At 39.5% G+C, this 23,901-nt stretch overlaps 1 protein-coding gene across 2 annotated transcripts; it reads right to left on the reverse strand.

Moving 5' to 3' along the window:
- Positions 1-309: 309 nt before the first annotated feature.
- TXNDC8 (thioredoxin domain containing 8) lies at positions 310-21,975 on the reverse strand. Of its 2 annotated transcripts, XM_088019005.1 has the most exons (6): positions 21,952-21,975; positions 19,873-19,977; positions 15,146-15,205; positions 12,730-12,795; positions 1,310-1,375; positions 310-372 (listed from the first exon to the last, which is right to left on the reverse strand). In XM_088019005.1, exons 1-6 carry the CDS (start codon positions 21,973-21,975, stop codon positions 310-312), a joined length of 384 nt encoding a protein of 127 aa, XP_087875131.1. The 2 variants fall into 2 exon arrangements, with proteins under 2 accessions (XP_087875131.1, XP_027964450.1); XM_028108649.1 differs by lacking the exon at positions 1,310-1,375.
- Positions 21,976-23,901: the final 1,926 nt, after the last annotated feature.

Here is a 23,901-nt window from a genome sequence, read left to right on the forward strand (position 1 = left end):
CTTAATGGCATGGTATTATTTAGCTATGCAGGGGCCTCTGTTGTGGAGGTCATAAAAACATTGCCTAAGAGATGTGCATGGAAAGTGGAAAGGCTAAGTTAGAGAATGGGAGTGATACATTCTCTGATACCACAAGAGCTTAAGGCAATTTTGCAGTGAGACTGCAAAAAGGTGGAATTCAACCTGTAAAGCATTAGGAGGAAGACCAATGAATGGAGCATTAACGATATTCGCTGCAAATAAAAATGCAAACACACCAAGCCACGGCCTTTTAAAATGTTGCAAGTGTATTTTATCTCGGAGATCGGCTTACATTAGTTCTCGAATCTTTGCTTCCAATTTTTGAGCATCAGCTCCACAAAATTCAAAAATCTGTTCACAAATACACAAGGGGAAATATGTATTGGTTTAAATATTTGCAGACATTAAAGCTTTGAGGAGTTTTGTTCCTGTTAAATTATCCTCTACTCATTTCCATTGTCTGAAAGATACTTAAAATATAAATACACATCTAACACATTAAACTCATGATGTTTCAATTATTTGGCACCTTTTCAAAATTGTTTATGCTAACGTTTTGCCAGATTTATATAATTCTCCTTAACAGTCTTCTAAACTGAGATCTAAAACATATAATGTGTTAGAAATGAGAAAACTCAATCATTGAAACCTTTCAGAGCCTTTATACATTACATTGGTCTTAAGGACTTGTTAATTCATACACATGATTTCCTGAAATCAAATGAGACGTGATTTCCCATGCCCTGACGTTTGCACAGGTAACAGTATTATAACCAACTGATTCTAAGAAGCACATATTCTTTTCATATTGTCACATCTCTGACTCAGGATGTATCTCATAGTGGGTGGTATATTTTATTTGGAACACTTTTCAGTCGTATGTAACATAAGGGTGCCTCTGTCAATGGGCAGCTTATATTTGATGAAATATGGAAGTTTAAGACTCTTACCATGCATTATCACTTTAGTACCAATTGTATGATGTGCTTGTAGAGAAGGTAGAATTTGGGTAAACTGAGGATGGGATTAGCTGAAGATTTGAGTTTCCAGTGAGGGAGGTTTCAGCAGCCAGAAATGGTGTTAGGACTTTGGGACAGGGATTGGAAAGTTCTAGAACAACTTCAATGCTCAGTGTATAGCAGAGAAGAAACTATCCCTGCTTCTAATGATTCTGCTTCCCCAGGCAGCAGCATTCTATCTGGGTGCTGCCTGTGGGCATCATGGTTCATTCTATTTCTTGAAAGTACAGACCAGACTTCTGACTCCATCTTGATCCCATTTCACTTACCGGCTCGCCCATGAATCCACTTCCATTACAGCAAATTGCTCTTTTGAGTCTTGAGAATAGGGTTACCTAAGTGTGGGTGCAGAATTTCATGATTTATCTGGGTTGCCTGGTTTGTACCCATTTCCTCTATAAATAGTTCTCATGGCATTGGCTGCCGGGGAGGAAGGTGTCAGAAAGGATTTACAAAGTGTTTCATTTCTATGAGTCGGGTGGCAGCTGGATGGTGTCTATAGGCATGAAGGGAGTTTCATAATCCTCTGAGCCCATGGCAGGTACGAAGACAAGAACCCCTGGCATGAACATAGGCAGGGCTTGGCCACCTGAATGACCAGATTTGGCCAACAGTTTTCCAAGGTGATTTTATCAATTTATATTCCACCAGCAGAGGATGAATGTTCTGGGTGCTCTCTATGCTCCATATGCTCGACAAGACTTTGTATTGCCCATTCTTTACCGTGTTAGCCATTCTGGTGGCTTTAGGGGACATTAAATTTGTCACCGAATTTCATGGATTTTACCTCATCAACTTTCCCTTGAACTTAAGCAACAGCGTGTGACTTGTCTGTCTTCAGTCTTATGTCCTTTAGTTCTCTTTCTCCTTGAAGATCAAAAACACAAATCTAGTCTTTGTAAAATTCTTCAGTGTTTATCCACCACCATAAAATCCAAGGTCCTTACGGGGATTCCTTGATTTTGTCCTGTCTACCTCACTGTCCTCCACCTGAAACTCTGACTTCTAGCAACACATAATTGGATTCACTTATTTATTTAATTGAATAAATATTTAATAAGTGTCTACTATGAGCCAGACATTGTAAATGTGCCAGACAAAAATCCCCTCTGGAGTTCATATTCTAGTGATAATTTCATACTATCGTATTGTTATCAAAAAAGTCCTGATACATACCCACGCTGTTGTGTAACTCTCACTCGTTCCCTTCTTTCTCAGCTGTTAGTCTTAACCATCCTTCAAGATTTAACTCATGAAGTCTCTGTAATCTCACAGAACTCGGGCATTCCACTACTCAAGAGTTGATTTTGTTACATCGTCTTCTGCATCTGACCAAAGACGGGGACTCTGTCTCATTTTTTTCCCTCCATACTTTTAGTATCTAGCTAGGAACCTTGTACAGAGCAGATGCTCTGTTAATGATTTTAGGCCTGAAGTGAGCTGAGCTGAGGTGATTTCTGGCCACTGAAGTACAGGTCCAAGACTCTGGGTAGTGTTAGGTTTCAGAGACCAGGTGTTATCTATTTTATTTTTTGTCCAGTTTGCCAAAAGCAAATGGTACGTGTCTCCCTGTCTAGCATGGGGCTTTGTACACAGGAGCTTCATATATGTAGTCAATGAATGAGGAGCAGCTTAGTGATAAGAGCTTATTACATAAGTTGCTTTCTTTTGAAGAGAGATATATATGCAAGGAAACTAGCATATAATTTCTGCTCAAAATGTTTTCTCATTTGAATCTGAATGTTTCGCTCTATCTCTCAAAGGCATGCACCACTATGAGGGAAGCAATGTTTACTTCTCTCTCCTCAGTGCCTTCAGTTTAAGCAGTGCGGCCACCCCCATAATGACTGCTAATGAAAATGGCGAGCTCCAGTTTGCAGAGCCCAATGGGATACGGGTCGGGGGGGGGCTATCCATGCATTATAGAACCACCTATGTCCAATAGTCACTTAAAAAATCTTTCATTATGAACTTTAAAAAAGGATTTTATTTTTAAGTAATCTCCATGCCCAATGTGGGGCTCTAACTCACAACCCCAAGATCAAGAGTCACACACTCCACTGACTGAGCCAGCCAGGCACCCCTCATTATGAACATTTTCAAACACATACACAGAAAGAGAATAATAAAGTGACTCCCAACCCCCCCCCCCATTTACCTATCACCCAGGTCCAACCAGCAGCATTTTTTTTTTTATGCCAAAGACATTCAATCACCTGCAAAAAGTATATTACTGTTACTGAGAAAATGCAAAAGGTCTAGAGACGGGGGTCCCTTCCTAACAAATGGACTTCTGAGAGTATCAATTAAGGAGTCTAATGATGCATTCATAGAATAATTAAAATACTTTGGACAGTTGATAGGCAATGTGGTTAAGTGAATACTGAAGTTAGGTTTGGACCAGCTGAATGAAAGCTTGCCAATTTTCCAGACTGCTTTACTGAGTTAAAAACAACAACAAAATCCTCAAAGCAATAATAACAACACAAACAAAAGAGCCCAAACAACCAACCAACACAAGACACTTTTTTGGGAGAAAGCTGTAGCAATGTTTGAACATACAATATAATTTTAGAAGCTGTAATATTATGATGTTCCTTTTCTTCTTTACAAAGGGTTTGCTAAGGCATTAAATCTTATTAATGAGATGGGAGGAATATGTCCAACAAGAGAACACTGAAAAGTACCCCCACCTGCTGAGAGCTGGACAGTGTTGATTAGTTTTTGATCCCATCTTGGATTCCTTCTCTGATTCAACCAGACCCATGCCTTGCCCAGAACCATCTGCATCACACTGCAGGTGTTTGCACACTTCCCCCTGGACTTTCACAACACGTTGCAGGGCAGGCCTTACAAATGCAAGCAGCTCAACTGTGGTTTTCGGACTTTAGCAAAATCAAACCGAGAGGGCAGGGCCTCTCAGAAACAGTCTGTTTCAAACAGCTTGAATTTATACGCATTTGGATTCAGGAAAAAAGCGTATGAAAGCAATCCATTATCTATTTTTTTTCTAAGCTACACTGGCCTTCTTCCCAATTGGTTCCAATAATGAGATTTCAGTAAAACATTAATTTGCTTTCATTTTCTTATAGCTGTAATTTAGAAACTCTGGCTACATGCTTATTTTAAGCACTAGCGACATAAATATTGACTAAGGTGCTTTTCTCTTTCCATGTTAGGGGTTGACAAACTTTTTTTGCAAGGGCCCAATACCCGTTTTAGGCTTTGCAGGCCATATGCTGTGTGTTGAAACTACTCAGATCTGCTATAGTAGTGTGAGAGGAGCCAAAGACAATATTTAAACAGATGGACATGACTGTGTTCCAGTAAAACTTTATTTACAAAAAACTGGTGGAGGGTCAGATTTGGCCCTGGGGCCACAGTTTGCCAAGCTTTAGTCTACTGCCATCCTTAGTCTACTGTCATCAATTGAAGGTGTTGAGCATACACGTGAAGCTGCCTAAGAGCTCATCACTCAGTACAATATGGTTTTTTGTTGAAGGGGGAAAGGAGCATGAATCTAATGTTGTGGGAATTTATCCTATGCCACACTGAGAATTAGGAAAAGTGATTCTGGACTCTGGCAGGAAGAGATGTCTTTCTGCCCATTACTAGAAGTATGGGATGAAAATTTGTTCACGGGGATAATAATGGTTCCGGAGCCATTCCCTTCAATGACCTATACTCCTGTTCTCATGTTCCCATTGGAAAATCTGCTCAACTGTCCAATACTGGAAATCCCTTCATTGACTTCTCCCCAGGTTGAGGTGAGCATATAAGTGGAGACTAAACAAAGGAATGAGTTTATGATTATCCTCTGCCTTTTTGGGGGTGCTCTGCCCAAGGGACAGGTCTGCTCTCCTCCCACTGTTTTTCTTTTTCTGGAAAGCACATCTGAAGTAGGCCTCAGGTAAGACTGGAAGGCCATCATCTCCCTGTCTCCTCACTTTTGGAGTATGACAGTTGTGAAAAGCAGCAATATCTCCTTCACCTAGGTGGGTAAGTTTCTCCTCTGCAGCCCAAGATTCTCCCTTAGGTGGGTCATCTCAAAGTCTATGCTTCAAGGGAATCATAGGAAGTCTGCTGACATGAGTCCAAGCCATGTTCTGTAAATAGCACAATTTAACGCTACGGCTACTTACAATTTTCCACATGACTCTGTGTGAGAAGAGTTAACACAGCAGGTCTGGTTCCTTATCTCTTGCTTGTCTCCAAGGAAACCATGATTGATCCGTCATCAACCCCCCAGAGAATGGGTCCCCTCCCCCACCAAAGTGTTCTTTGTATTAATGATTGATGATTTTGTTATATATACCTGGAGTGATGGACCAAGCCACACTGGCTTGCTTGGCATAAACATCAATATTAATGATGGGCACCTGGTTTTATTGTTGGGGTCCTAGTCTCCATTGTCATAGTTGGCTGTGTAGCAATCGTTGCCTAGCAAGATATGTCTACGTGACCAGGCCCCCATAAAGGCCTCAGACCCTGAGCTTCAAAAGAGCATCCCTAGGCAGAAACATTCCACAGATGTCCTTGAAGTTCACTACTAGAGAAAGAAACAGAGCGCTCCTATGTGTCTCTAGCCAAGGAAGAACATCAGAAGCTTGTGCTGACCTTTCTGGACTCTACCAATGCTTATCTTTTTCCTGATGCTTTTGCTCTGTATTTTCTGTTGTAATAAATCTTAGCTAGAAGTATAACCTGCTATTGAATCTTTAAGTCCTTCCAGCCAATCGCTAAATGAATGATTTAAAATTTAGAGGCCAGGGCTAGGAGGGGGATGTAAAATTTAAGGGGTTCCCAGAACTCAGTAATCAAGATAAATAATACTTTAATAAATATTTTAAAAGTTAAACATTAATGCAAAAATCCATCATAAACAAAATATCAAAAATTCAAATAAAGACAGGATTCCACCCTATACTTGCAATCTCCTGCCTCACTTGCCTCACCATAATCCCTGCCCTGTATCTTTAGCAATGGTGGTAAATGGTGCTAAATGGTGATAAATGTTTGCTACCCATCTCTCTCACCTTCCTTCCATCTCACTTAGTTCTTGCCCCTTCCAGTCAATTAATCTCTGCCAATGTATCAGCTGCTTATGGGGCTGACATGTAACTCCGTTTTGGACCTGAACACTATGGGAGAGTGCTTTTATTTTCCCTCAGGTGGAACCACTCTGTGTCTAACACCATCCTTAACAGTTTGAATATCCCTGGTAGGTAACTCTTGAATGCTAAGATGACTTATCTTAAATGGGTATTGTAGTTATTCAAAGAGTTTTAGAGGTCTCTCCTAACCACTGTTTCCAAGTTCCTATTTATTCATAGATTTTCAGGGAGATAGGAGCACAGAGAGATTCTGGGGCTCTAGCAATAACCTTATTTTATAATATGTACCAAGTCCAGTGCTAAAGCACTTTATATACATTATCACAAATTTTCATGACAACAGTTCAAAGATACATGATCTAGTCCCTATTTCATAGAGAAAGAACTGAACTCAAGGTGGTGAAGGCACATTCCCAAGGTCACCCACTAATAAAAGGCAGACCTGGGGTTCAACCCACAGCTGTCTGAATCCAGAGACAGCAAAAACTAGCCACAGACACTCTTTTGGGCAGTGGGTCAAGCACTGTTTCTTATGAACTTGAACGGTGAGCATTTGGGAGGGTGATTCTCCAAGGACCACCATCTCCTCACTTCCTATTGTCTCATTTATTTTCCCTGACTAGCTCTTGAAGACACCAATCCTGTCCTCTGGAGCACACAATGGTGCTGCCCCTTGGGGATTCTTTTCATCTCTGTACCTACTTGAAGGAGGGAGCTTGTTGGAAATGACTTCTATGACCCTGCTGTTCACAAGCAAAGGGGCAGGCACTTCCTCCCACTCGATGTGAGCATAGGAACCCTCAGTTCTTCTGAATTATTCATTTGTAAATAACTCACTTATCAGCATCTATGCACCTATATCCCATCACTCTTATGAGTAGATTAAAGTGCTTTGAGAAGCCATTTATTCATATCAAAGAATGAAAGATGGAACCAATTTCTGATGTTGGCCCATGTTTAAGCAGTTGACCATGAGTTGCTAAATCTTTTTTGTTTTGTTTTGTTTTTTATTTTAATTCCAGTATAGTTAACATACAGTGTTATATTACTTTCAGGTGTACAGTATAGTGTTTTTTCTTTAACAGCTAAGGACAGTAGCTAAGTCTTCCTACAAGACAATGTCAGGACTAGAAACCTTTGCAGACCAATTATATATATTATATTTATATATATTATAATTGGTCTGCAAATTATATATGTTTATTATATACATTTATTTTTTTAAGTTTTATTGTTATGTTAATCACCATACATTACATCATTAGTTTTTGATGTAGTGTTCCATGATTCACTGTTGAGTTGCTAAATCTTTGTTACTCTTCCTTTCTGCTATTCCATTGACATATGTCAACTTCAGTCTGGAATCAATGTTATTAACGCAGGGGATCTACAGATGGGCTTCAGAGACTCAATGAATAACTAGTATTATATGCACATTGTAATTTATGTATTTTTCTATGTATAATAGAATACAGTATAATATTTTGGTTAAAAAAATCAGTTAAGGTTTTGGATAGCCCATCTGAAAGACACCGCAGATTTTTTTTTTTTTTTAACCATAGTCAATCTTACTGGAACAGGATGTGCTGTCCCAGGTGAAAAAACGAAGGAATACAGCAGGAAGAACAACCCCACCTTATTACCTAGAATTTGCTTTCATTGTCCTATGCCCCAACACTGTGAAATAACTGGTGTTTACAGCGCAACCCTGCTAGGTGGCCATCCAAATCTGCATGAAAACTTCCAGCATCAAGTAATGCCCATTATCCACCATGACCCTGAGTCACTGTTATACAGCTTTATTTGTTCCAGTTTTTTAAAGTTTTATTTGTTTATATTTTGTGTATTTTGAAAATATTTGAAATGAGCTAGAATCAAGAACAAGATAAAGTAACAAAACCAGTCAAGTATGATTCAGTATGGAGATGGCAATTAGGGAATGCCAGGTAACTGCAGATAAGGGAGGCTAGTGTGTTTGAGTAAAGGAAGTAATCTTGAGATTATTGGCAGCAATGGAAAAAAGAGAAACCCAAGGGATTCCCTAAGCCTTCTGATCTAATGCAAGGGAGTAGATCATATTTTTGAGGACAGCAAATATTCTCCTAATTCTGTTCTATGAGGAATTATCACAGGGCTTTTTATACAATGTATATTTTAAAAGGCATAATGGATCGTGGTTCTTTGCCAGATGTTTTACCAGAAATGTGAGCATATTTCTTATAACATCCCTTAATAGAAACTGGATTCTAGGTTTTTTTTTTTTTAATACTAGATAAATACTACTTAATTGCTTTCTTAAGTCAATTTTCAGCTCTGCTGTCCCAGATGAAAGAGAGACGGAAGTGGTCTCAAAGAAGTGAATTTAATTTTTTTCTACCCCAATGAGAACAATGAATGTCATTGGCAGATTTCCTAATCAATTCTATTGAGAGAGGAGGGAAATTCACATAGACTGGTCCTTTTGCACAGCTATCCCCAATTTTCTCTGGGTCCAGTGATTTTCCTGTGCAGATCATTGCAAGATAGAACCTGGGGGGCATTTCAGAGGTCTCAGGTTTTGACTGCAGCTCTGGATGCAATGGAAGAGTTGGGGGGCCCTCCAGAAGCCCTATACGGATCTCAGATACCAAATGCTGGGGAAAGGTAAAGTGAAAAGGTAAAGAGATTTGTAGTACCGTCTGTTTAGGATCTCCTGCCCCCATAATTTTGCTGTTGTCTCTTGCACAGGAGATAGATATTCTCTGTCAAGTGGAAGCCAGCATTGCAAATCTTTGCAAGTTTTCAAATGATGTCTAAATTGATCCAAGTATGAGTCTTTCTGGAGATACGATTACACATACAAAGTTTAGAAGTAGACTTATTTGTAATATTATGACAGAAATGATCTCAAGTAGTTGTTGTTTTTTAAAAAACTCCATAACCAGGATGCTAAGTTGGGAATATTCAATGAGACACTGAGTTCTCAAGAACATTTATCAGGACATGTGTAGCCATGTTATAATCAGATGCTGGCTGGCTGGCTGACTCTAGAATTAGAATATAGAGAGGTAGATCAGCTTAATGAATAATGTCATCAATTCAGTTAATTTTATTTTCCATTAGCTAACTGGCATAAAATTCAAATTTCAGATCCTTCTGAATGCCTAGAATACAGGCATTTTTTTTCCATCCATTCCAAAGGGATCCATATCCTGTAGAAACCTGTTCAGAAATAATTGGATGCAAGAGGTCACCCCACTCACCACTGAGAGTTCCTCCACCTCCATATAGAACTGAGGCCAAGCAGGGCCAAGCTCTTCCTCAAAAGCATAGCTATGGATTTGCTCAAGAGCCTAGACACACAGTAGTTGAGCGCTCCAAGTTTTGTTTAATAAAATGGAGAACAAACTGTTGGGTTGCGGCAGGCCTTAAGCAATATCATCTGCAGAGGAGATGAAAGCAGAGAGCTGTTCTGAGCAGAAGAGAAACCCTCCCTGAGTTAGATGGGCATGGGAACAGAATAAGGAGGAGAGGCAGAGCTGGTGGTGGGAGGTCGGCCAAAGACAGCAGCTTTCTTTTACTCTTTCATTTGTTCATTCGCTCACAAGTCAAACACAAAAGGAGTATTTTCTAACCCGGGGGATTCTTCTAGACACTGACAGGAACTCCTCCAGGTGCTTGGAATAATATGAGAAAAAATACATGAAGTTAAGGCCTGAGTCAAACCGAAATGGGCTTGGAAAAGTAGAATGGGACAAAATTGTGGAGAAATTTTGAATGCCAGACTCGAGTATGAGGATTTAGTCTTGATTCTGAAGACAATGGAGGAGAAGAGGGATCCAATTTTAAATAAGGTAATGACATACGTGGAGCCGTGCCAGGATCTATTTAGAAAAGAGAACAGAGCTATGGTGTGAACTTGGGGGTAAGGAGGGCTATTGCACTTGTTTATGTTAAAGGTAGTTAGAGCTGGAACTATACATAGGGATGAAATTACTAGAGGAGAAGAAGTAGAATGGGGAAAAGAGAGAACCTTGGAAAACACTCATATTTCAGGACAGCAGGAGACAAGCTAGAGGAGAGCTGGGGGAAAGGATCAGGGATAGATGCCAAAAAGGAAGTTTTCAGGATATAGAAGCTCATTAGTTAATGGTGCTTTTGTATAACCAAGGAATACAGGATTGAGAAATGGCTATTTGAATTAGGTGCTGGAAGACCCTTGGTGACTTTTAAAAGAGCAGATGAAGGAGTAAGTGGAAAATGAGAACTGAAGGCAATAAGTATATTCTACTTTTTCAAGAGCTAGATCATGAAATGAAGGAGAGTAGTCTGAGAGAGCATTAATTTTGTCATTAGAAATGTTTTGGTTGCAAGTAACAGCAAAAGCAACCCCAGGTTTGCAGAACTAAAGAATCTGTGGGGGTAGTTCAGGCTTCAGGCATGGATAGATTCAGGGTTCAGTCAACACTCCTGGTATTTCCTGGTTTGACTTTGCTTTTTTGCTCTATGGTGGCTTCTTTTTCAGGATCCCTGTGGTGGCAAGCTAGTTGTAGTATCATCAGCCTCATATCTTCCCAAGTTCAAATCCAGTGAAATCAAAAGAGAAGGCTTTTACCTAGCTGCTTAAGCCAAGTCTTAGAATTAGCTCCGGTTGGGCTTGGATTGGCTTGACCAGAGTCAAGGGCCCATTCTTGATGGGGATGGAGTTCACTCGTAGGTCCAGGCCTGGATGGAGCCCTAAGGAAGCACATGGACCAAGAATGGGAAAGGGCATGGTTCCCTGGAGGAAAACCAAAGAACTCTTGATAGAGAATGAAGAATGGCAGTTGGTAGCAAAAGTGAGTGTCCAAACACCAGGTCTGAAAGAAGATGGTTGATCGATCGAGGCCTGGAGCATAAGGGAGGGAATGCAATCAAGGTACAATGGATGATCTTCTTCTTCTTCTTCTTCTTCTTTTTTTTTTTTTAACATATAATGTATTATTTGTTTCAGAGGTACAGGTCTGTGATTCAACAGTCTTACACAATTCACAGAGCCCACCATAGCACATACCCTCTCCAATGTCTATCACCCAGCCATGAAGGGGGGGAAATCGGAGGGGGAGATGAACCATGAGAGACTATGGACTCTAAAAAACAAACTGAGGGTTCTAGAGGGGAGGGGGGTGGGGCGGTGGGTTAGCCTGGTGATGGGTATTAAAGAGGGCACGTTCTGCATGGAGCACTGGGTGTTATATGCAAACAATGAATCATGGAACACTACATAAAAAACTAATGATGTAATGTATGGTGAATAACATAACATAATAAAAAAAAGGTACAATGGATGAAATCCATTTCAAAAGAAGGAAGCATTCTGAATTCTGAGATGGAAGAGAAGATAAAATATAACACATGAACAATTTGATATGTGGGGGGTGGGGAGTTGAGGGTGCATATGCTCAATAGGTTCAATTTTCAAGGAAACACTCGAGAGGGAACAGGTAGTATTAATTCTTTTTGAAGAATTATTTATATCTATTGCACCAATTATGTTACAGCAAATACCCAACAAATAGAAGCTGAAAATGAAATAGCTAGCCTATCAACTGCTTTCATTTGTTATGTTGTAGACACAATCTTCACAAAGTTTAAGCCTGAATATTTTTGCTTCACATACGTTCTTCTTTACACTTTTAATTGCACACTAGATGTATCACAAATCACCTAGCAGTTCTACTAGAAAAGACATTTAGCTTGCTTTCATATTTTATTAGAAGTAATGCTACAATTACTATACACTTAGCTGCTTATTTTTCCTTGAGGTATTTCTGTAGCAAATTTCCCAAGAACGGATAATTGTGTGAAAGGGAATAAACAATTTGTTCCTCTTAAGCATGTTGCAAAGCCACTTGTCATAAGGTATGAACAATTTTCCGTGCTCCCAGCCATATGTGGAATTCCTAGTTTCATCACACATGAAGTATCTTAGACATCTTATTTCATTAATATCTTTGTGATAACAACTTAATGTGCTCAGCACTTAATGTGTGTCAGGATGGGTCTACAAACTTGAGTCATGTTAATTCATTTAATGCTCCCAACACCCTGTGAGGGGGAAAACTTATGATCTTTGTTTTTACAGATAAGGAAACTGAGATCAAAGAGGTTTTTAAGTAAAGTACTAGGAAGTGGTAGAACAGGTATTTGAACCACGGAAACCTGAATCCAGAGCCTGCATGCTCAACCACTAGGTTATACTGCCTTGTGATTGTTTTTGATCACTATTTCCCCAAGCGTGGCTAACAATTGTATACATTTGTGTGAGAATTTCATCATGTCCTTTTCTGTAAGATTCTTTTTTGATGGGACAAGATAGGGACAATAGTGAGATATTTCTTATGGATTTGGATATCTCAGATAGTCTGAATGTGGAGATTATAATTCTTGCATTTTTTGGTACTCCTTGCCTATATGGGAAGTTCAGAAACTAAGAATTCCATTGCTAAATATTAAAAATAAATGCAGTTGTTTCACCCGTCCTGGATACCCCCAGGTCTTTTTTTAGATTCTGATGATTCTATAATTGAACTCTGCCAGTTACCATGGAAACATACCTTCTGGGCCTGCTTGAACATCTGAAATGTGGGGACTGCTTTGATATGATAAGTTTGGGCCAACTCCTGGGAAAGGAAAGAAATGGCATGAAGTCACAATTTTGGTATCCTCTCTCTATACTGAACCCGGCACTTGGTGACTTCTCAGGAGGCATGTCTGAAAGCCCAGGGACAGCTAACACTTGATAGATTCTCTTGCCAAGGAATGTCAAAGCTTCCAGGAATGTTATAATAGAAAATGGTACTCTCTGAATTCCTGAGCTTTCTCCTCCCAGAGCCCTAGGAGAGGGCTGAGAGATGGAGGCCAAAATAGAACAGATGCCGAAGGACTAAACAAGCTCTATTTAAAAGAACTTGTGAAAGACTGCAGAGGGACCCCAGTGGAACCCTATATGGAGACAGCACGTTGCAAAAATAAGGAAGAGCAAAAGTATCTTTATAATGCACACTTGAGACATGGGGTAAGAATGCTGGTCTTGCATTTTAAGTGAAGTTTACGTGTCTCTTTCTTTTAAGCCCTACTTCCCCCTTCACTGCCCCTGTTTGTGAAAGATGAACCAAAAGGCAAGAAAGTATGTCAGAATTCCAATTGTTTTAAGCCATTACAATCTGCTTTCAAATGCCAGTTTTCATCTTGTTCAAGAGTCAAAAGAAAATTAGCCACCCACAGGATCAACAGAACTGGACTTTTCTCTCTAATATACCTATCATTTTATGGGGTGAATCTCTCCCCTGCCACCCATAACACATATGCACATACACACATTAAATTATAATTTTCATGACCACAGCAAGGACAACTAATAAATAAATTACTGTTAAAGAAAATTGTGCATTTTGTTTCACCTTAAAAGGGAAAGAGCTATAATCAAAAAGGCAGACAATAATATGTGTTGGTGAGGAGGTGGAGAAATCAGAACCCTCACACACTGCTGGTGGAAATATAAAATGGTGCAGCTGCTTAGGGAAACATTTTGCCAGTTTCTCAAAAAGTTAAACATAGAGTCACAACATATCTCAACAATTCCACCCCTAGATATGTACTCAAGAGAAATGAAACTATATACATACATGTTTATACTAGCATTACTCATAAAAGTCAAAAGGCGCAAACAACCCAAATGTCCATCAACAGTTGAATGGCTAAATAAAAGGTGGCATAGCCATACGATGGAATATTATTCAGCAATAAAAAGGAATAAAATATTGATACATGCTACAACATGGAGGAACCTTGAAAACTCATGCTAAGGGAAAGAAGCTCGTCACAAATGACCACCTACGAAATGTTCAGAATAAGCAAATCTATAGACAGAACACAGACTTAAGGTTGCCCAGAGTTGGGGTAGAAGGGGGTGACTGCTGGAACTCCAAAAGTAGTTTTTTGTTTTGTTTTGTTTTGTTGGAGTGGTGAAATGGTCTAAAATTGATGATAGTGATGGTTGCACAACTCTGTGAATATAAAAAAGGACAAAGAGTTAATGATCCTAGGTGTATTCTGAATGCACAATATATGATTCAGCATAAAGGGCACTTAAACACTGTCATGCTTTGATGAAGCCTGAAGGAAATGGAGAAATGGAACTTCTATTATATTCTGGACACTATATCATATATCTCATGTATTTTATCTCATTTTATATTCTGTTAAATATTATTTGCCCTGTTTTACAGATGAAGAAACTGAAGTTTATAGGAGATAAGAAGTCACAAAACTATTAAAGGATGGGTGGATAATAGATTTTTTGATATTCTAAAGCTCAGATTCAATCCAATATATGCAAAGATCACTTGTTACTGTTTTTTTTCTGAGTTATAAATGGACAAATGTTAAGAAGGATAATTTTTCAGATACTTTGTGTATATTAATAAGGCACATTTTGACTGAGGATCTGAGGCTGATTATTTTTACGGGGGTGAGGAAAGGCGGCTCTAGGGAGGGAAACGAAGGAAGGATTTCTTGGAATTATGATGTTTAAAAAAACCCACAAAAAGCATAAGATAAAGCAGGAGGAAAGCAAAGTATATTAAAATGTCTGTAATGCATTGAGTAGGGCTTGAGAAATTGATTAATAATTTACTACAAGGGTGAAAACCACTTTTCACCTTGAGCCCAACACCACCCAACTGGTTTTGTCTGCATAGAGCAATTCTGCTCAGTGGGGTTCTGGGGCAGAGCTCAGAGCAAGTGGAGAAAAATGTTGGGAAGTCTGCCATAGTATGGGAGGGGAGCGGGCAGCAAGAGAGTCACATACTTGATCACATACTTCAAAATTAATACAAAACATACAAGAACATTATGAGGAAGTTTACTACCAATCAACTTAAAATTGATTATATAATCACTGAGGCAGTGCTGTAAATGACACTGCATTTGGATTTTATGTATCCCCATGGAAGGATTTAAGATTCTTACCCGAGAATCATCCACATCCACATTAGCAAACATTACATTTCGGTACTGCAGAGACATTGCCTTCAAAATAAAGGAATAAAAGTTCCCCATTAGCTTAGCGTTAATACTAAATCACACACTAGAATTACACACTTGTCTCTTGGCAAAAACAAACAATGAACAAAAAGGTTGTTCAGGAGAGCTAAGCATCACTCTGGCATTTCACTACTGCCTGGAACTTGAAGCACCAAAGTCAAATATGGGATGACACCAAGGTCAAGGAAAGATCAATGGCACAATGAGAGCCTAAAGAACCAGACTGAAGATCAGAGTTTCAAAGCTGGGAAAGGACAGGATGCAAAGAAATCATGACGTGTGTGGTGGGTCCAGATTTACCCTGCAGGGTGAAGGGACAGGTAGTAGCTTTGTCCCGGAGTGGCCAGAGGTGGGGGCCTGCCTTCAGTGGTCTTCAAAATACAGATTTCTGAACCAAATACCCAAACTCCGCTTTTACCTTCACCTTTTGCCAGGTTTTTTGAGAGGCTCTTATGACTGAGGTGATACAAAAATATGTGTGCAGACCCTTGGCCTAATTGCTCTTTGCTTCCACTGACGTCTTCCATGCTCTACTACATTTTGAAACTATACTTTCCAGGATCCTTTGTCAGCTGTCTTCCATGTAGGTTCTGCTAATGGGAAGCATTTGCAGGAAAACAGAAGGTGGGAGGAGGAAAGAAGCAACTCTCTTCTGCTTCTGTTTCGTTCTGAAAGCATCTTTGGCAGCAATGGTGACAAAGATGTTGATAACGGGTCTGGGAGTAGTGGATGCAGCAGCAGCAGGTAAATGTCAGCTCTTGGGGTTTTTTTCAGACAGCTGTGTTCATACTTTAAGGACACTTAATAGCATCTTGATTTGTTTGCTTTAACATCCTATCTCAGGCATTTCCAGTGATCTATTTCAAATGGGACCTCTTTCTGATGGTATGAGGTGTCCAGAGACAGTGGAGACAGGAACAGATGGAGCTTGCACTGGGAGCTGCTCCCACGGAGAAGCAGGGAGAAGCATGACACGGGGCCATTGGGTGAAAATGTGCAGAGTTCTGTTGTAGGGATTCTCTCCAGTTGTTTGTCTGTGGGTTGTGACCAAAGTGGGAGTTCTTTCTTCAGCGACCCATCAAGGTTGTGAAAATGGGGGAAAACTCTTAGATAATAGACCCAAAAGCCTTTGGGATTTCAGAGTATTTTTCAGACAGAAAAGCAGCTGATTATGGTCAGCAGCATCTCTATGTCTGGCAGGAAAATGGTATCACCCACGAACTCTAGGGCAACTGACTTGCACTTTTAGAGTTTGAAGATATATGGATGTTCCCTAGTAGGAGTCATGGGAATGAGTTTCACCTATGTGGACATCTAATTGTATTTATGACATTTTCAGAACCTCACAAGTCTGTCAGGAAATGGATAGGGTTATGGCAGTTGCTATTTTTGCATCAAGTAGTACATATACATGGGATAGATACAGGTTCTTTGCTAGGTTGGGGTTCCCCTATGACATTGCCTTCCCTCATTATCCCTTTCCATCCACCTAGGACCCCATTCCCAAACCCAACCACTCTTCCTTCTGCTCTGTTCTTCCTCGTATGTAGTCTGCTACCATTTGGTCACCTATTCTGTTGGTCTTAACTCTTAAATATCTCCTGAATTTGATCTTTCCTTTTTTTCTCCAAAACCACTGCCCTAGTTTTGGAAAACCTATCACTGAGATTGTTGTCACCTTGGGTTACCTGCCTTCAGTCTTTCTAATCCATTTGTATACAGCATGGCTAAAAATATTCTCTACAACCTCCATTTGACCATGGCAAAACCCTTTTTAAAATTCTTCTAACTATCTACAGCAACTCATGAAATTATAACATAAGGTTCTTCTTGATTTGGCCTCAACTTTCCATTTGAAGCTCATTTGTCACCACTCCCACCGTGTATACTGTAAGTTAGCCTCGCAGACTATTTGTCTTCCCATGATCATACCATGCAATTTCTCAACAAATGTATAACTTCTCCTTTCCCAGAAATGCTCTTTTCAGGGTTTTATGCCTGGTGATCCTCTTCACCCAGGGTCAGCAAATTGCACCCTGTAGAACAAAGCCAGGTCTCCACATGGTCTTGTAAATTAAATCTTAACAGAACACGGTTTGCCTGTTCATTTGTGCATTGCCACTGGATGCTTCTGCACTACGACAGCGAAGCTGAGTAGTTATCACAGAGACCACAGGGCCCGCAAACTTGAAAATATTGACTGTCTTGTCCTTTTACAGAAGTTTAGCTGGCTAACTTCCATTCCACCTTCCTGGAGAGCCAGGGAAGGCAAAGGGTCCCTTGCAGCTAGAGTTCTGGATGCAAATTGGTTTTACCCATGAGATACATGCAGGAAAGACATGGAAGGCAGAAGTGAGACAGCAGCTACTTTCTTCTTGTCTTTGGATGTTTCTGCTGGAAAGCAAGACTGTAGGTAATGGAAATGTTTGTGCTGGAGGCAGCAGCAGAAACCTGACTCAGGCTCTGGTGCCCAGACATCAGCTCTCTGGACGTCCAGAGGCACTCGTGACAGCAGGAGCCTCATGATTCTGGTTCTGATTCCCAACTGCTGCTCTATCGTCAGTTTGTTTGTTTTTTCCTCCAGGGGTGGGGGGCGGTGGTGGTGGTGGTGGCCTCCCATTGCACCCCCGTCACTTCTGATTATGGCTAAGTCAGGATCCCCAAAGGTGGGTATGTGGTGTTCTTAGAGAGTCATTCATGGAAACTATTCATCTAGTCCTTCAATAATTTTAAAAGCAATTAATTCCTTGTATTAAAATTTTTTTCTGTTTAATTTGATTTCTGTTGCCTGCTTTGATCTCTGACTAATAAAGTGACCTAGAGTAAGTAAAGCCTTTTCTCCAGCCCCTTAGGTACTAGGAATTTTAAAAAATTATGCACATGGTACTTGAATACATTATCACACAAAAGTTCAAACATTACAAGAAAAATAAAGGAATCCAAATTTTACAGTGTTTTGTTGAAAAAAAAAAGCTTCTTTGATATGCATCCTTCTGTTCCCCTTTTCTGTACATATATACATGTGTTTATATACACATACACGTATGTGTCTGTTTTACATAAATGGGACCATACTATATACATTTTTCTATATTGTACTCTTTTTACTTAATACTATACTGTCCTGGAGACAATGTCCCCATTCCATATGGGTCTACTTGATTCTTTTTAACGTCTGGATAGTATTTCAGAATGAATGCACCAAAATTTATTTTAAAACTATATTTGCATTAATCTGGATTCCAACAGGAAACAGATGGCACATTCAAATTAGGATCATTTGGGGAAGTTTATCTCCAAAGGGCTAACTATATCTATAAAGGTAGGAATGGGTATAGGAAGAGCTGCAGGAGCCTGGACAAAACAGTGGCAGAGCTATTACTGCCTTTAGAGCAAAGGTATGAAGGGAGGAGTTACTAAGCCTTAGATTTCATTGCACTGTCTGAAAATGTTACATGTTGGCTGTTGGAATTTGATCAGCTTTGACTTTGGGGCATGTGAGTATATTTATACTCTGGAAGCTGAACACTGAACACTTTTTTCTTCAAGTTTTCAGTGTCAGAATAAAGGGGCCCACGAAATAATAAAATGTTTCTTCTGGATAGTCCAAGAATTTTAGGCATAGCATGGATATTGAGATGTCATGTAGCCAATTTCTGTACTTGGATATAGGTTTGTTTTTAAATCACTGTCAAAGGTTGTGGCTGTAGTTAGAAGGAATTCAGGTAGATTCAAGACACTACAACAAAAATTTATGATGTACTATATGTTGGCTAACTGAACATAAAAAAAAAAGAACAGGGAAACAAAAAACATTTAAATTAAAAAAAAAGTTCAAATTGAAATTGAAATGTTAGAAACCTTGCTGAAAAGAAACCAGAGTATTTTCAGTTGTGTAGAGAAATCAAAACTTCCTTAAATTTGAAGAAATAGATTTCACAAAATTGACCATAAGTGTGAAACTTCTCCATGATAAGGACAAATGAAAATGCCCTGAGGTTCTATCTGTGGCGTATGATACCAAAAATAAATAAAATAGTGAAAACTTTTAAATGGAGCAATAAGGAAATTAACTACATGAAACACTGTATAGACATTAAAGTTATAATCTGGAGACCCTACAAAAAGATGAATGAATGTGTACATGGAAAAAAAGACCCAAATAAAATTTTATGATTATAACTAATTAGAATATTTTACTAAGATACTTTATAAAGTAGAAAAGACATGAAAGAATATGTAAGACATAAGATCTGATAATACGGTTGAAGGATGGGAGAAATTTATTCTTTTATATTATAGTTAAAAACAAGTATCATATTTTTTCTATAAACTATTCCAATATTTGGAAGTTCTGAACTCTGGAACGTTGGTAAAATGTCATTATTATGAATAATCCATTCATCTGTACAACTGTAGTCTTTTGCACATCTTGATGCTCCTTGCAGAATTATCCATAGATAAGTAGTATTAATCTTCTGGTGCGCGTACAATGATTTAATATCTTGGCATATTATCATCAGGATAATCAGGATGCTTCAAAAAACTATAATTCCATATGGCTCATAAATGCAAACTTTTAAGACTGAGAAAATTATTAGGGGATTTAAAATTCCTTCTAAAACTGGGAAATATATACAGGTGATACTTACATGAACAAGAGGATACATCCTTTGGCAAGGACCACACCATTTTGCTGAGAATTCAACCACCACAAGTTTGCATCCGGCAGCTTTCAAAAATGTTTTTAATTCATCCTGAGACCAGAGCATAAATGAAGAAATATGCATAATCACTGCATCTCATAAAGCCTTGCAGAGAATAAATGACACTTCAGTTCTTAAAAACCTAAACGAGGTACCCCCCCACTATCGTTCTCCAGGAGACACCCTTTTCCTAAAAGTCCCTGAGGTCACATATATTTACCTAAGTATGTATAAGTGACCCATAAATCTGCAAAAAGTGATTAGAAGTGTATTTACCAAGTGGTGGTTTGTAATGATAGGTTAGTGAGGAGAAGTGAGATTGGCCAATGAAGGATAAGGGGTGAAGGGTAGTGGTGGATAGTTGTTCAAGGTAGATCAAGTCAAGCAGAGTCTATCATTGGAATTAGGGATGGGGTTAAGTCCATACAAATGGCACAATGCTCTGTAATAGGGGAATCTTGACAATTATGCTGCCATTTGGTTTAGTTTCAAGCAGATGAAACAGATGACTTAAGGAAGATATGCTCTCTTTCTTTACCCATATTCCTCTAGGATGGGGGTTACTCAACTCCTCAAGAGAGCTATGCCAAGCTTCCATTTCTCACTTGCTTCTGAAATTATACAGTAGATGCCATCCTCACAAGTCCTCAACACCCTTACTTCTCAGCAGTTGCTAGGGTGTAAACTGGCCTAGTGGGATCCATGAATTTGACTTGGCTAAGTCCTCTGAAGGGAATACCCCCATAGGATACATACTGATTCGACAAGTACCTATTGAGACTGATGCTATGCCAAGTAATGGACACACTGCTAGGATACAGCTGTGTACAAAAAAAACAAAAACAAAAACAGGAAAACATTTCCCTGCCTTCTTGGAGCTTATGTTTAGAGGCAGAAGCCGATGGTAAGATCAATAAGTAAAATATGCAGTGTGTTAGTGATCATTGCTAATAAAGAAAAAAGGAGAAAGATAAAGCCGAAAGGGAGGAAATGAGCTGGACTGGAGTTGTAGTCTGGGTGGCCAAGGTCCACCTCAAATAGAAGGCGACATTTGGATACAGACATGAAGGAGACAACAGGCCCTCAAGAGTGGTCTCTGAGGAGACGGAGAGGGTGTTTCAGCGGGCTAGCGAGACCCTGGGTTATTCTCTGAGATTCCCAGAAAATAAAAAAAGAAGTATCAAATACATTAGCAAATGTGTGCTATTTTAAAACATTTTCTTATAGCAAATCTATACAGCAATGCCTTCTTTCAATCTGGTCAGCCTCATTTTTGTGACCTTATATATAGCTGTGTTTGGGGAAAATATCAGAAGTCTAAGTCAGAAGATGCTGATGGATGGCAGGCCCAGGCCCTATGCCTTCCCCCTTCCCTCCAGGTCCACGCCTCCTATAACAGGGCCCAGCATGAGAATGTCTGGGTTCTCACGTCCACTTCCCTCCAAAATGGTGTAGGACCTTAACCACTCTTTTAGAGGCAAATTTCTTCTTTATAAATAAGGAAATCTCCCTAGCCTAGCTATACATTTAGATTTTTTGTGGCAGTAACACTGGATAATGGATAGAAAATGGCTTTATAAAATACCACCTAAGAAATTGTTGATACTATTGACTGTCATTTTTCCTACCCTACTGCATAGGCATGTCTGAGGTTTCTGCTTTCTAGAAGAAGAGAAATATATGGACTTTTACTTTCATAGAGTGTTCCAGGTACAACTAAAGGTAGAATCAGCGGGATCAGGTACAGGACAGGATGTGTTAGAAGTTGGCCTGGATTCAGCTAGAGTCAGAGGAAGAATTGAGAATCAGGGAGGAACCAAACCCTTTTGATCAGTTTGTCCCTTGGCTACTCTCTACATAGTGCCATCCCGCGAGCAATAAAAAGGAGAGCAAGACTTAAAAAAATCTCCCCTTGCTACAGAGCAGTGAAGGAATACTAACAGAGGAAATCATTCTTAAAGTTTATCAAATCTGTTCTCAGGGTGGTCTCTTTTGAAATATCAGTGAAGCCAAATAAATACTTGCCACGTCTTTAATAATCTGAACCATGATTTACTGGGAATTGCTGACGAAACCTGCCTCTTGGTTCAGTAGGCTCACCGTAGCGGTTTCTCATTAAAGGATTCTAGCTGGAATAGAAAGATAACTTCTCTATGACATCATTAAACATGACATCTCAGAACCTAGAACTGTGGCAGACTTGAAGCAAATTTCACTTTTCTGTCATGACTAGGTAGTCAGCAGGTGGTCAGCCAAGAGCCAGCCAACTGCAGACTCAAGAGTGAATCTGTCTACTTTTGATCTCCTGTCATCTATTTCCATGACCCCTCTTCCTTTTCCACCCCCTGCAACCACCAAATGAGAAATAAGCAAGTGAATATTAAATAGATGAAGATTACTTTCATTTAGGAGCTTGAAGGGATTATTTTGCAGCTGAGAAAAATATGAAAGCCTTAAACTTATAATTGTACGTTTCCTATAAATTGGGTTTTATGAGTCACAGAGTCCTTAAACTTTGTAATTTTGCTCTAATTGTTTAGGAGGCAATGAAATATCACTTTTAGGGACTGGATCATGGGTTGGCAAACATTTTCTGTAAAGAACCAGATAATTTGGGCTTTCTGGACCACATGCATGTGGACTTTGCTACCTATTCTTTGTTTTCATAATCTTTTAAGAATGCAAAAACCATTCTTAGCTGGCGGGCCATACAAAAACAGCATTTTGCCAAACCCTACACATGGTGATTTGTCATTTTTCAGAATTTAACATTAGAAAATAACCCAAAGGTGGCCATGACCAATGTTCCCCAAATCTTCTTCAGAGAAATAACAAGAAAAATGAAAGAAGTTGCAGAATTCTAGAATAACACAAAAACAGCAAAATCCTCCTTTCTGGCCTCTCCATACAGCCAGTCAGGTCTCTCAGGAATGAATTGCCTGCTTTTCCTTTTTTGTATGTATTAGATGAAGTATGAAGTACGCATATTTCCTGTATGGCCACAGGCCAACTTGGCTTTTTTTTTTTTTTTTAAAGATTTTATTTATTTATTCAACAGATAGAGAGACAGCACAAGCAGGCAGAATGGTAGGCAGAGGGAGAGGGAGAAGCAGGCTCTCTGCCGAGCAGGGAGCCGGACATGGGGCTCGATCCCAGGACCCTGGGATCATGACCTGAGCCGAAGGCAGCCGCTTAACCAACTGAGCCACCCAGGCGCCCCCCAACTTGGCTTTTGTAGCAGATATCAACAGTCACCTCCCAGTACCTGCTTCCTCCACTTGCCACCAAAAATACACTGATTTTCCTGTGGGTGAATTTATTCCTCCTCCATTTTATAGCAGCTATGCAGTTTGTGTGGGATTAATCCAACCCTAAATCCAGGGTTAGACCCTCATTATCTTAATCCGCCAACAATCTTATCTTTAGGTCAAGAGTTAATAGAGAGAGAAGCAAGCAAGAAAATGCCATTTCTAGCACCTGTGACAGAGTCAGTAAAACTTTCTCTTTCCTCATCTGGATATAAACAAGATGCTGGCTGGCAGCTCCTAAAAAACACACAGGAACCCAGTTTTTGTTTAAGGCCAATATTCCACAAAGATGTGAGGAGACATCGAAGAAAGTTGGGGTTTTGGTGATACCTTGATCCATTGGATTAAGCGTGGCCGGATGCTCAAGCTAAGTCTGAAATGTTCATTTCCACAATAAATTCCTTTATAGTTTAAACTGGATTAAGGTGGGATTTCTGATAATTACCCAGAAAGTATTCAGATACAATATTATAGAAATCTCTCTGCTTGAGTCAAACTGCAAACACTATGACTAACCTCATCACGGGTGACTTAAAATTTCTCACATAAGGTATGCAGTAATAGACCAAAATCTGACTTCAGGGATCAGGGAATTTAAATTCTGGTTTCCGATATACCCGGGCTCAAAATATTCATTAACGCTCTGGAATACCCAGGGAGAACGTAG

The sequence above is a fragment of the Eumetopias jubatus genome, unplaced genomic scaffold (assembly GCF_037043125.1).
Source record: "Eumetopias jubatus isolate StellerSeaLion01/CBP00866 unplaced genomic scaffold, mEumJub1_p1.0 scaffold_15, whole genome shotgun sequence".
NCBI classification, from domain to species: domain Eukaryota; kingdom Metazoa; phylum Chordata; class Mammalia; order Carnivora; family Otariidae; genus Eumetopias; species Eumetopias jubatus.

Excerpts from the sequence above, each read along its gene's own strand:
- TXNDC8 (XM_088019005.1), bottom strand. The coding sequence starts at position 21,975 with ATGGTTCAGATTATTAAAGACGTG. Across the intron at positions 12,796-15,145 it reads TGGATGTGGATGATTCTCGG|GAGTTGGCCCAAACTTATCA; the intron begins GTAAGAATCTTA and ends TTCCTTTCCCAG. Across the intron at positions 373-1,309 it reads GTGGATTCATGGGCGAGCCG|ATTTTTGAATTTTGTGGAGC; the intron begins GTAAGTGAAATG and ends ATTTGTGAACAG.